Genomic DNA, 14424 nt, shown 5'->3' with positions numbered 1-14424 from the left:
GGAAGAAGATCAAAATATTGAAGACCGATAATGGAACCAAATATGAGTCAAATGAATTCAATGACTATTATAGAGAAGCTGGCATTAAGAGGGAGATCACTATTGCATATACTCCTGAACAAAATGGTGTTGTCGAAAGGAAGAATCGAACAATCATAGAAGCCACATGTTCCATGCTTCATGACCAAGGTCTACCGAAGTTCTTATGGGAAGAAGTTGTCAACATCGATGTGTATGTTCAAAATAGATGCTCGCATCAAGCATTGGAATCAAGACACCCGAAGAAATTTTCACCGGTAAGAAACCTGATGTTTCTCATTTTAGAATTTTTGGTTGTCCCGTATATTTTCATGTGTCGAAAGAGAAAAGAAACAAGCTAGATGCATCTGGGAAGAAAGGAATGTTTGTGGACTACATTGAAACTTCAAAGGCATATAGAATTTATGTGCCTGGTCAAAGAGAAGGGGAAATAAGTCAAGATCACTTTCGATGAAGATTTTGCCCTTGGGAAAGTTCGAGATCTTCCTATCCCTAAGAAGGACAATGATGATGATGCAAGAAAGCAGGATGAATCTCCGACTGATGATCTGAAGCCCAATGTTGAAGGTCCGATGGATCCCATTGATCCACCTCCTAGTGAGCCCTCTACTTCAAGAAAAAGACCTTTGTGGCTCAAAGATACTCTTGAAAAAACCGAGAGACATGTTTCACCAAGGGGGACATTTCGTGAAAGCAAGAAGTTGAACAAGTACCAAGGGTTCTTAGCTGCTACGAGTACTATAGTAATCTGAGCCATGTACATTCGAAGAAGCCGTGAAGCACAAAGTTTGGAAGGATGCGATGAACGAGGAATATGAGTCGATCATGAAAAATGATGTCTGGGATGTGGTTTGTAGACCCAAGGACAAGTCAATGGTCACTTCAAAATGGCTTTACAAAATCAAGCATGGATCTAATGGGAGTGTTGAAAAGTTTAAAGCCAGGTTCGTTGCTTGAGGCTTCTCTCAAAAGGAAGGAGTGGACTATGATGAGATATTTGCACTAGTTGCCCGATATACCACTATCCATTCGATCATAGCCCTTGCTACCTCTCAAGGATGGAGCCTACACCAAATGGATGTCAAAACTGCCTTCTTGCATGACTCACTTAAGGAGGAACTCTATGTAGAATAACCCGAGGGGTTCGAAGTTCAAGATCGTAAGACACATGTATGCAGGTTGAAGAAAGCCCTTTATGGATTGATAGTTATCTTATGAAGCTAGGATTTACAAGAAGCGATGTTGACCCGAACCTACACTTCAAGGTTGAAAAGGAGAAGCCTCTCATTCTGGTCCTTTATGTGGATGTTCTCTTTCTAACAGGTGATGACCCTCTCATTCATCAATACAAGAGGGAGTTGGCGTCCGAATTCAAGATGAAGGACCTAGGACTGATGCACTACTTCCTAGGGCTAGAGGTCTGGCAAAATCCAAGTGAAATTTTCCTTTCTCAAGGAAAATACATTGTGAAGCTACTTGAGAGATGTGGGATGGTGGATTGCAATTTCGTGTCTACTCCGATGGAACTCAACTTCAAGAAGCTATGTGGAAGTGTTGTTGGGCCCGGATTAGCGAACCCTTCTGAGTATTATCAACTTGTGGGGGCCCTGATGTTCTTGGTAAACTCCCGTCCTGACATATGCTTCGTTGTGAACACGTTGAGTCAATTTATGGTTGAGCCTCATCACATTCATTGGATTGCTACTAAGAATCTCTTGAGATATCTTCGGGGCACAATCCATTATGGACTGAGATACACTGTCGAGAATTTGAGGCTACATGGATATACTAATGCTGACTAGGTTGGCAATGTGGTGGATCGTAAGAGCACGTCTGGGTGTTGCTTCTCTTTGGGGTCTGCTTCAATATCATAGATAAGCAGGAAGCAAAAATCGGTTGCTTTAAGTACCGCCAAGGCCAAATACATTGCTGCGAATATGGCCCGTTGTGAAGCTATTTAGTTGAGGAAGCTCTTCAGTGAGCTATTTTAGCACATGTTGGATACCTTCGTGATCTTCTGTGACTACCAGAGTGGGATTCGCCTTTCAGAGAATCTCGTGTTCCACGACCACTCCAAGCACATTGATATCAGGTACCACTTTATCTGGGATATGGTACAACGGGGAGCAATAAGGCTCCAACACATCAGGATGGATGAGCAGGTCGCAGATATTCTCACGAAACCCTTAGGGAAGGTTAAATTCTTAACCTTTCGAGAGAGACTTGGGAGTCATGGAAAGACCTTCCTATGAGGGCCCTGCATGAGTTGGACACTGAGCTTTAGGAGCTCCTGGGGGCTTGGGGTACTTCTTGGAGCTATTAGCAACCATAAGGTGAGTGGTTTACCTTCCCCTAGTGGTGCACTATGTACAGGGTGAGTGGTTCACCTTCCCCTGTGATACTCCATGATAGTTGACATGTGTGTAGGGTGAGTGGCTCACCTTCCCCTACGATTGCAGACACATGTATGTAGGGTGAGTGGTTCACCTTCCCCTACGATTGACATATGCATAAGATGAGTGGTTCACCTTCTCCTATGACATATGAGCAAGATGAGTGGTTCACCTTCTCCTGCCAATGCCCCAGCATACATCCTACCCATGGAGTCTGAGACTCATGGGAAGTACCTCTCATCTGGCAAATGCGTTTGGAAAAGTGGTTAGGGACCATAACACTATCGATGGACGCATCGTGTACAGTCGTACTCCGTATGACTAGGATGCATGGTGTTCAACAACTTGATCTGGGATCAAGGACTGATTTTTGTCAGTGGAGAGTGATAAGGTCTTGCGACTCACTCTCGATCACTTCTTCATTATTACTTCATGGTTCAACAGTGCATAGCAAAACAGTGATGACAGAGATGGTACATGATGGCAGGATGGCATGATGATGACAGATGGATTGGCATGTGGAATTCTCCCTAGTTGAGAGGGAGTGTTAAAATTGGCAACTAGGGCCAAATTCCACCTTGGGACTGCATTGGATTCCTCTGTTCGAGAGGTCCAAGTTTGATATAAAGATCATCTCATTCGGACAAGCAAAAGTGTGATTTTGAATTTATTCTCTCACATGTACAAATTGTTAAGGTCAGCCTCAGCTCAAAGTAAGCTCAAGAAGCCCAATAGATGTTGAGCAAATGGACAAGGTACTAGCCATGGACATCAAAATCCCAGAGATAAAATCTTACTTTGTTGATCTACAAACTAAGGCATTAATATGTTGGTTTAACAATTTTTGGCCGAAACCAAAAGACTTATATGAATGGGTGTACTCTTCTTGGACAACAAATTATGATCTCTACTTGTGCTCTAAAGGTTTCTTCATAGTACAATTTGATACACAGCAAGATATGGAAAAAGTTTTAAATGAAGGACCATGGTTTTGGGGTAGAGTCGGGCTTTTTGTTACCCCATGGTTCCCAGAGTTTGATGCAACAAACATGGTGGTAACAACAATGTCGATCTGGATGAGGCTGCCAAACCCCCCCTTACTTTCTAGCACCATCAGGTCTTGTAGGATATCGGAAATATTTTGGGCAAATTAAAAAAAGGGGACCTAGACAGAACATCAAAATGTAACTTTACTTTTGTTAGGATATGTGTAGAGATCCGACCTTAGCAATGGTCTTCATGATCGTCTTCTTATATAAACATGAAAACTTTCAGTGGACACAGGTGTTAGACTATAAGAATACAGCTTTTAGATGCCAAACTTGTTTCCAAACAGGACATTTGCAGAATCCTTGCCCACAAGCAAAAAAGGCTTCAAAAAAGCAGAAGAGGCAAGCCCATAAGCCAAGGGGATGGCAATTTCTGTAGGCTTTAACCCTATACAGAAATTACCTGCAAACGAATTCTTAAAACAAAAAAATAAACAATGGCGGGAATAGAAAACAAATATACACAGAGATTTTCCCCTGGGTCCCAAAACCAGGACTACCAGATTGATTTTTCATTATTTTCCTTTCAATGTTACAATACATATATATACATGCCAAAGCATTCATAAACACCAATCCATTAACCTGGATTAGAACATAATCGTAGTTCCCTTGACCAGATCTACAAAATACCATGGGTAAAAAACCATCATGTGCAAAACCATGGGTAGGTCCACCCACCATCCTTGGGTCCGCCCAACTATTATTGGGTCCGCATAAAAAAAAAATCCCGGGGCACTGCCACCCCTCCGTGACCCTCCTTGGGTCCAGCACGTGGGGCTAGTCGTAGAAAGAGTATAACACACACCCAACAGTTTTTTGATAGCTCAGAAAATGAGAAGAAGAGCCCGATGAAAACCGTCTAAATTTAGAAGCACAGACTCAACCTGGCAACCAATCAAATGGCGGTGAGGGGGATAGGTCCAGATCAGTGGATCCTAACCAAAAGGTCACTAAATCAACAAAGATCCTAGTACCAAAGTAGTAGAAAGTGAAATTACCCACAGAAAAGTATTCGGGAGGCATAAAGAGATCTCATGTATCTGAGAGCTCAGACTCAGACAAAAAATCCCCTCAAAGACAGATGACAATCAACTGGCAATAGTAGCAGCTGCTCCCAATCAAGGAGCATGGCGACAGGTGGAGAAAAAGAAAGGAAAAAAGGGGAAGTTAAGTGATTTTTATCACACTTAGCCCCGTAAAATTTATGTATTTTTATATAGTTTCTTTTTCTTATTGTGCATCAGACATCAGGCTGATATTATCGAATGCTTTTGAGCATTTGCAGAATGTAATTATGTTCCCGGTTTTCAGATTGAATAAAATTATGATTTTTTCTTCAGATAAAACAAAAAAAATCAATGGTGTGATCATTGATGAGACACACAATTTTGGATGTATAATTATCCTTTTTGTATGACGCATTATACATCATGATTTCAGTCATCAGATTTATAAAATTATCTAATGATTTCAGTTCTAATATTGTGATCCATGAGTTGTTTTGATTCTTGCTTTGAATATGTTTTTTAAAATTTTAAAAATATTTTATACTTTTTGTACATGGCATTTCCTGCCATATCTGCATCTGGCTTTCAAAAATCTAGTAGATCCATACCTGGATCTAGATCTGTATTTGTATCCGTATCCATTTCCTGGTACCTTAGTTTATAGACACTCTTGTGCAGAAGAGGAGGCAAATCCAAGTTTTGGAAGCTGAATGCTCCACGTTAGGAATATGGTTTGTGACCTCAACAAGTGATTGAAGAGATGGACTTCGATAATCAGGAATCTCACCCAACTAATACCGGTCAAGATGAAGCTCTCAGCAAGCATGTTTTTCATTAGTATTTCATATTATGTAAAACAATATCAATTTTAGGTGTCTTTTATAGAGTTCATCCTAGCAAAACCTTTTTCAAATACTCTGTGAAATGTTGATTTGGATCTTTCTATACCCAACACATACAGCTAGATAGATATGGTGGTTTTTGTTAACAGCATCTTTTTTTTGTATTGCTAAGCTGCCCAGCTCAGCTGTGGCTTTTTTCTAATACAAATATTACCCATTTCTGTTTTATATCTCCATGTGTAACATTCCTGTCATTGAAACTGCGTTAAGGTCAGAGCTATAATTGAAACAAACCTGGAATTGTGATTGAAACAAAACAAAAAGCCTATTCTCCCAGAATCAAATATTGTGTTTAATAAAAAATATTTAAATATGGCTTTTCACCAAAAATTACTCAAAAGCATCAGGATTTTAGGTTTTCTTCTCTGTGATTGAAAGAACACATGGAGCTCATTATGATCAAAGTGTCCGAAGGTAATTGAAATAAACCTCAGATTGCAATTATATCAAAATTCCTATTCTCCCAGATTAAAAAATCAAAATGCAATAAAGAACATGAGGTTTTTATCAAAATCTAATAAAAAAGTTAAAAACAATGTGTTTTCAAGATTTTGTTTCTATGATTGAAAATGTCATACCTGAGCTCATTAGGGTCAAAATCAAATCAATCAAAAGCCTAGTGTTCCTAGGATTCCGTATCTGACAACATAATTAAGTTCATTGAGATAAAATCAAAATTTAACCAAAAGCATGGGGATTTTGAGATTTCGTTTCTGTGGTTGAAAACTCCGTAATTAAGCTCATTAAAATCAAAATAATTTTAAACAAAACGTCAGGTCTTTTAAATCTCTTCTGTGATTGAAAGAAACATAACTGAACTCATTAAGAACGAAGCCTCAAAGGTAATTGAACTAAAAATTACATTGCAACTGTTTCAAAAGAGCCTATTCCAAAATAATTTTAAACAAAATGCCGGGTCTTTTAAATCTCTTCTGTGATTGAAAGCAACATAACGGAACTCATTAAGAACGAAGCCTCAAAGGTAATTGAAATAAAACTTACATTGCAACTGTTTCAAAAGAGCCTATTCTCCCAGAATCAAATATCAAATTTAATACAAATAAAAATATATGGTTGTTATAATAAAAAATAATCGGGTTTTAAGATTTTCTTTCTATGATGCTGATGCAGAAGGGAGTAGATGTGCATGTCGTGTGTCCACATTGAAATCAAAAGCATCAGGTTCTTAGATTTCGTTTCTCTGATTTCAAACACTATAAATAAGCTCATTAAGATCATAACAAAAATTTCATCAAAGACACGAGGTTCTTGATGTTCCGTTTTTGTGACTGACAATGCCATAATGAAGCTCACTAAGATAAAAATCAAACTCGGGCGTTCTTGAGATTTGGTTTCTGTGATCAAAAACACCGTAATTAAACTCATTAAGATCAAGATTAAAATTCAGATTCTTGAAATTTAGTTTCTATGCCTGTAATCGCCATAACTAATCTCATTAAGATCAAAAATTAGAGTTTAATAAAAAACGTGAGATTCTTAAAGTTTCATTCCTGTGATTGAAAACGCCATAATGAAGCTCATTAAGATCAAAATCAAAACTGAAACAACAGCAGGCGTTTGATTCCGTTTCTGTGGTTGGAAATGCCATAATTAAGCTCATTGGAATCAAAATCAAAGCTTGATCAAAAGCGTGGGGTTCTTAAGGTTTCGTTTCTGTGATTGAAAATGCCATAATTAACTTTGTTACAAACAAAATCAAACTTTAATAGAAAATATTTTGTTTCTGTCATTAAAAACGCCATAATTAAGCTCAATAAGATCAAAATCAAAATTTAATCAAAAGTAGGGGTTTTGAAATTCTGTTTCTGTGATTGAAAATGGTATAACTAAGCTCGTTAAGATCAAAACCATACTTTAATCAAACGCAAGATTTGGTTTCTGTTACTGAAAACGCTACAATTAAGTTAATTATGACCAAAATCAAAAGCATGGAGATGTTGAGATTTCGTTGCTGTGATTGAAAACACCATAATAAAGCTCATTAAAATCAAAATCAAAATTTAATCGAAAGCATCCCGTTTTAAACAGTGTGTTTCTGTGATTGAAAATGCCATCATTATGCTCCAAAAGATCATAGGCAACGAAAATAATTACCTGGAATTGCGACTGAATGAGATAGGAACCGAGTTTCTTCGACGACTTATCGTTGGGCAAACTACCTCCGGAGAGAGACAAGGACTTGATAATGGGCAAGAACACTCCCCCGGCTCTAGCAGTCGTACTGGGCATTGCTGGGGCAATGAGAGCTTCGCTTATAGTCAACCCGTAGGAAAGCCCTAGAGTGCTCTTCCCCAGCCATTTGACAAAATATGTGGCGATTCGATCGCCTAACCCTGTCTTCACAAAGCCTCGCGCAAAGAAAAAAGAAATGACGATCAGCCAGATGACCTCGTTCGTGAAGGCGCTGAATGCCGCGGAGAACGTGAGGGTTCGAGTTATAACTGCGGTAGTGAGGCCAAGGAATGCCCACGCCCCCACCGGTAGAGGGCTAAGAACGAGCCCCGCAATAGTAGAGAGAAAAATGGAGAGCAACTGCCAGGCCTGGGGGGTCACCTCCACCGGCTTGGGGACCAGGTACCGGACAATGAGACCGATCGCTAGTGATATCGCTAAGGGCACGGGCTTTGCTCCTTGCCACACCGCGGGGGGCGAAGCGGGCTTGTCCGCTGCGACCGTGGGCTTATTGACCGCCCTCGTGGGCTCCGGGAGCCGGGGCCGAGAAGAAACCCTGTGACAAAAGAAATTTGATTGCAGTGAAATCGCCGACGACAGAAGAGATATATTAGCATTGCGGTTGGTTGCGGGTTCGAATCGCAGAGCGGAAGCCCAGGGCTTCGACGACAGAATGGATCTGCGCCTCCATGTTAAGGAGTTTTGTGAAGGACTGAATGTCCTTGTGGCCTGCAGCGTCAAGCCTTCCATTCCAATCGAAAATTCAAATCAATTTCTTCTACAGAAATGAGACAAAAAACAAATAGAAAACAAATCCCCTCTCTCAGAGGATTGTAGAAATCAGTAATCTCTCCGCCGCATCGTCTCCTCTGTAACTGAAACTGACTGTAACTGGATCTCTGCAATCATGGGTGCGCCATTAATTTCATTTTATTAATATTATTATTATTACTTCAACAATTTTTTCATAACATGCCACGTGTTTCTTTCATCCCTTGTAATATCTCCCATTGATTGACTCCGTTCTTGATGTTGAGCACGAGAATCAAATAGATTGCTAAATGACAAAATTTATGAGATATAAAATAGATAATTAAATTACAAAACTTATGAAATGTAAATTATATTTTAATATTTTAATTCTACACTTTTTAACAATTTAATATTTTAATTTGAATTTAATTTTTAATAGAACTGTCTAATTCTAACACATCCAAAATTTTTGAAAAAAATAATTCTATTTTAATTCGCTTTAATTATATTTTAATATTTTATTATTATTTAATTTGACTGATATTCTTCATTATTAATTTAACCCAATAAAGTTACGTATTCTTTTTCTCAATAATCCCTTTAATTATAGGATCATCATGATAAACTCTTTGTTTCAAAAGCTATTTTTAAGCATGCTAGAAAATAAAATTAGCAAGTGGGCAGAAGAAAGAGATAAGCGTGCTAAAGGGCAAGCGGGTGTTAGACCTAAATATTCCACAGTTGATCATTGTATAACTTTAAGGCACATCATTGAAAAGGTTTGGGAGAAAAAGGAAGAAGTTTTTTGTTGTTTTGTTGATTTCAGAAAAGCGTTTGACTCGGTTCCTAAGGATAAGTTTTGGCACAGAATGGATGAACTTGGGGTTCCTACACATTTGAGAGCAGTTGTGCATAAGTTGTATGAAGAGGTGGAAGTCAAAATTAGAACTTCAACATGCATTTCTGAAAGTTTTAGAAGCGATATCGAGGTCAAGCAAGGTTGCCCACTGTCTCCTACCCTTTTTAGTTTATATATCGACAAGTTTGAGGAGTGGTTAAATTCGCAAGGGGGTGATGGTATCTATTTGGGCAAGTTTGTTATAATGCTTCTTTTGTATGCAGATGACCTTATTCTGATTGCTAAATCGGCTCTTGGTTTGCAAGAGCACTTACTATCCCTTGAGAATTTTTGTAGAAGTGTGGGGATGCAAGTCAATATTAACAAAACGAAAGTAGTGGTTTTCTCTAAGAAAAGAAAACATAGCCAACATAAGTTCTACTTTGAAGGCAACATTTTGGAAAAAGTTGCAGATTACAAACGCCTCGGACTTGACTTCAACAAAAATCTAAGCTGGGATGGTTGTAGAAAGAAAAGAACTTTAGCGGGTTGGAAAGCATTTTATGCTTTTCAAAATAGGTGTAGAGAGGCAGAGTTATGGGACTGGAAAACCACTCAAACTTTTTTTGGGTTTCTAGTGATTCCGGTGATTCTCTATGGTTGTGAACTATGGGCCAGCAGTACATCCGACATGCAGTGGAGACAAATTGAGGAAATTCAGAAGCGTTTGATTACAAACAAATTCAAGATTAAAAGTGTGGATCCTTATGCTATCTTGTTAAGTGAAACAGGGGTTGCTCCTATTGAAGCAATTGCTATGGTGCGAGTCATAAGGTATTTAAAAAAATTTGAGCAAATGGAAGAGGGTAGATGGCCTAAAGTTGTCTTTAATGACAGATTGTGCAAAACAAAAACAAAACAAAAAACAACTTGGATGCAGCAAAATAACAAATGGTTTAGTAAATGGGGTATTTGCTTGAACGTGTGTCCCATAAATAGCAAAGAGATGAAAGCTTTTGTTATGGAAAAGTTCCACAAGCGTATTTGGGATAATGAACTAGGAAGAAAGAAAAAGTACTATATTGAAGTGTTTAATCTCACTCATAGTCATCAACCAAAAGCATACATAGAGGCCAATATCTATTGGAGAGTCAAAATTCTTATTGCTCAGTTAAGGACTAATTCTCATCAACTCTGTTGTGAAACAAGGTGCTCGAAAAGGCCAAAAGAAGTGTGGGAGGAAAGAGTATGCATTTTTTGTTCTTCCGGAAAAGTGGAAACATAAGAACATTTCATTTTAGAATGTGAGGTCTTCAAAGACAATAGGGAAAGTTATGCAGATATGATGGCAGCTAGCTCTTGGGATAATCTATTTAGCAAGGGGTTTGTTGAGAAACTGGGAGCAGTTATTATGAAGCTTTACAGAAAAGGGGCCGAATACATCAAGGAAAGGAAGAAGCAATCTGTTCCATAGGTTATTTTTAGCCTCGTGGACATTAAAATAATTTATTTCTTTCTCCTTTTCTTATTTATTAATTATAATTAATTTAATTTAATCGACTACTTTTTTTATTAATTAATTAAAAAGTAAGAATATTTTCGGTAAAAATCATATTATCACAGTTTTGTTGTATCCTAAGGGCAAGAGTTCATCGTGAGGGCAAGATGAAGAACCAATCTTAGCATCAAGTTAAATGGAAAAGAGAATTTATTTATTTTAGCCATTATAATATAATTATTATTATTATTATTATTATATAACAATTAGATTTGACTAAATAAATAATATTTATTAATAATAATATTTTAATATAAGGAAATAATTGTTAGAATATAGTTATTAATATTGAATTAAGGAAAATAATTAATCAAAAATATTATTATTATTATTATCTAATTTTAAGGTCACGACACCAAATTGGTGTATGAGACCCCCTTGTTTGTGGGACAAGGGACCCACCTCCGCGCAGCGATTTGCTGCTAAGTCTACTAAGGGATATATACTCTACCCCTCTAGTTTTGAACATGTGACCTCTTAGGAGGAAACACATGGTCTTAACCATTAAAAGGAAAATTTTAATGAAAAAAAATATCTAAAAATAAAAATAATATTTAGTTCAAACCTAAATAACCAAAACAATAAAACAAATAATAAAATCAATATAATAATATAATAAAATTAAATTAATATTTAGGTCAAACTTAAATAATCAAAACAATTAATTCTAAACGAAGTTGTCTTTAGTGCAACTTTTTGGACTTTCCGGTGCCGGAATCCGGCGGAAAATTTGAGTTGAAACCTTGATTTGTGTTATCTAAACTGATCTTTTGACTATATATATGGATTCAACACTGTGAAAAACCCCTAGGGTAGTTCGATTATGCAAGGGTTACCCATCAAGCTTGTGATTTCAATAAATTCTTGTCGGATTTTAAAGAAATTAAATTAGAAAAACCTACCAGAAACGCTTTCAAAAAGTCTTACTAAAGATAACTTGATTCTAAACACTAAAAAATAAATAAAAATAATAAATGGTCAAACTTAAATAAAAATGTTTGGGTCAAACCTAAATAATCAAAACACTAAAATAAAAATAATCTTATTTTTTTCATCTTTCTATATTTGGTCTTCACACTCTTGGATTTATCATTTCAGTTTTTGAGGATGGGTGAAGTGTTCATCTAAAATGTCACACCTAAATGAGATGACACAGTGTTCCACAAGTTTTCAACATAATTATAAAAGCCACAAATAAGGATATTATATTTTAAATAAAATTTGTTTTAAGGGGTTAGAATTAATGGTGAAAAGTATCCTTGCTAGGGGTGAGGAACGAAGAATGTACGAGAGTAGGAGGGCTTATTAATGCCCCACATGGCAACAATTATGCAAAAACGTGGTAAATAGCGGGCATTAGGAAGTTGTCAGGAGAACAAACTTGAGGCTCCTCTTGGTATAACAATGATGGTGTTGGTCGGGACATGCAGTTGTAACTGTAGGGAAATGAAATTCGGTGCAATCGAGGGTGGTGTTGGTTCTGACTTTGTGAGTCTCCTAGGAGCCATGAGCCATCTCTCTAATGGGTGGGAGGCTCATATTGCAACCTAAAGGCCAGGCAATGGCAGAGTGTTGGAGTGGTTTAACGTTGCACTTATAGTTTGGGACCTGGACTCGAATCTCTCATGGGGCCACTAGGTGAAGGAATTCCATTTGCATTCTACTTCCATCCCTCTGCATGGTTTCCTATGGGATGTAAGTAGGTTGTATGTATGGGTGGTTGTTTAGACTTCTTCCGCTCTTTCATAGGTAATTCTCCCCCCATTTTCCTTCCCTATAAGGCCAGTCTGCCTTTTTTATTGATGCATGGGTTGCTTCTCCCTCAAGGCTAGTTGAATTGTTTTGTTGTGCTTGTTGTCAAAGTCCTCGAGGGGTTATTTGCCTTATTGTTTTTCTTCTTTAAGAGAATTATGTTGTTTTATGGCAAGAAGATAGTGGGAAAGTTATGGTTTTTGTTGTGATTTTCATTAGTATCCAAGAGATCCTAGCCCCAACCTTTGCGGTGCCTGAGGAGGGAGTTCAAGGGAAAAATCATTATGCCAAACATCTTCAATCATGTGTAGGGTAGTTCAATTCCCTTGGCAAGCCTTGGTGGGGCCATATAGGTGTTGCTATATGCTCTTGTTTGGAGGGCTTAGTCAGTTCAAGTCAGAGTTGTGTTATCTGTGAGATGCCAAGGTTGAGACAATGAGGTCATCCCCACCAGGGGGGTAGCCAATAGGGCAGGGGAGAAAGAAGACCAGGGGATCAGTCGATGGATGAAGGTGAGCTCGTCATGCCGCAAGGAAGCTCACATGTGCGTGTTGATTTTCCAAACCTCAATGGACCAGCTAGCTCAAGACTACCATGCAGACCACAACGAAATGATTAGTTTCTTTTCTAATATTTTGCACAATCAGGGGTGCATTTTGGATCACCAAGCATCACTTCAGCGCAATCAACAAAGGTTGCATGATCAAATGGATGTTTTGAAGGGTGAATGGTGCATATGAAATCACACATCCATGATGCCTTTCATCACCCAGCTGAACGATGTTCAAGCCCCGAATGAAGAAAATATACAATCAAGCGAGTGGGATATTTTATAGTTTTTGCTCAGTTTTGTGTCTAGTGGGCTCTTGATATAAAGTTATCTAGTTTTAAACATTTACTCTCAATTCTTTTTTGTGTGTATCTAGTGGCCAACAAATTCGATAGGAGGCCTTGTTTTCACGGATCTTGTGTTTATCACGATGTATCCATCTCTTGAATTAATAGAAAAATGTTGACTTACAAAAACAAAAATTGGTGAAAAGTAAAAAAAATTTAACTATTGGGCAAAGTTTATTTCTCATTAGAGTTCCTTGAAGGTTATCGAGACACCTTAAAGTAATGGTTGAACATATGGTTACATGAACAATTTTCGAAATTACTAATTCACTGTGAAAAAGAAATTAATTAATTTTTATTAATTTTAATTGAATAATTTAATTTAAAAATAATAATTAAATAAGGAAATTATTTTGTAAAAAAAAATTAGAAACATTACTTAAATATTGTTAAATAATAATAATATTAAACAATTTTACGAAAAAATTAGAGGGGAAAATATATAGGGAGATAAATAATGTGATAATATGATAAAGGTAAATTTGGTAGTGGATTTTTTTGCTAAAATAAATTATTGTTGATAGAGAAATAAAAATATTATATTTTTAAGATTATTTTAAATCAAGTTGTTTGAAGGATTTAGATTTAATGGTGAAAAGTAAGGAGCTTTTAACCATTGGGCAAAGTTCAATTTTTGTTAGGGTTCCTTACTGTGGAAATCATGGAGACACCTTCATCTAATGGTTGAATGTGGTTGCACCTAGAGAGATTATATTAATGATCTCATGACCTATGTACACATAACTGAGTGAAAGCCTACCCCAAGGTCCTTTAAAAATGGCCTAATGGGGTTAGATCTAATGGTGAAAATCGAGGAGACTATTGGGCAAGATTCAATTCTTGTGAGGTCCACTTACCCAGAAAGCCATGTGGACACCTTGAGGTAGTGATCAAACATGTGGTTGCACCCATAAAGATTATATTAATGGTCTCATGACTTGTGCACATATAAGTGGATCAAAGCTCGCCCCCATGTCCTTATGTTTGAAAGAATGGATGGCAAGTGCAAGGAGCAGGTGGGGTTGTGGGGTGTGTGAGTT

The 14424-nt window shown here is 37.4% G+C and overlaps 1 protein-coding gene across 1 annotated transcript in view; it reads right to left on the bottom strand.

Moving 5' to 3' along the window:
* LOC149234401 (dicarboxylate transporter 2.1, chloroplastic-like) overlaps positions 1–8576 on the bottom strand; it is a 39969-nt gene extending 31393 nt beyond the window's left edge. Inside the window, exon 1 of the mRNA XM_089371834.1 lies at positions 7509–8576. Within this exon, the coding sequence (XP_089227960.1) occupies positions 7509–8336 (828 nt within the window). The 5' untranslated portion in view covers positions 8337–8576. The remainder of the gene's footprint in view (positions 1–7508) is intronic.
* Positions 8577–14424: the final 5848 nt, after the last annotated feature.

The sequence above is a fragment of the Pinus tabuliformis genome, chromosome 8, assembly GCF_031772625.1.
Source record: "Pinus tabuliformis cultivar Carrire ecotype Pingquan chromosome 8, CPIR1, whole genome shotgun sequence".
NCBI lineage: Eukaryota > Viridiplantae > Streptophyta > Pinopsida > Pinales > Pinaceae > Pinus > Pinus tabuliformis.
This window is presented reverse-complemented; position numbering and strand designations above follow the sequence as displayed.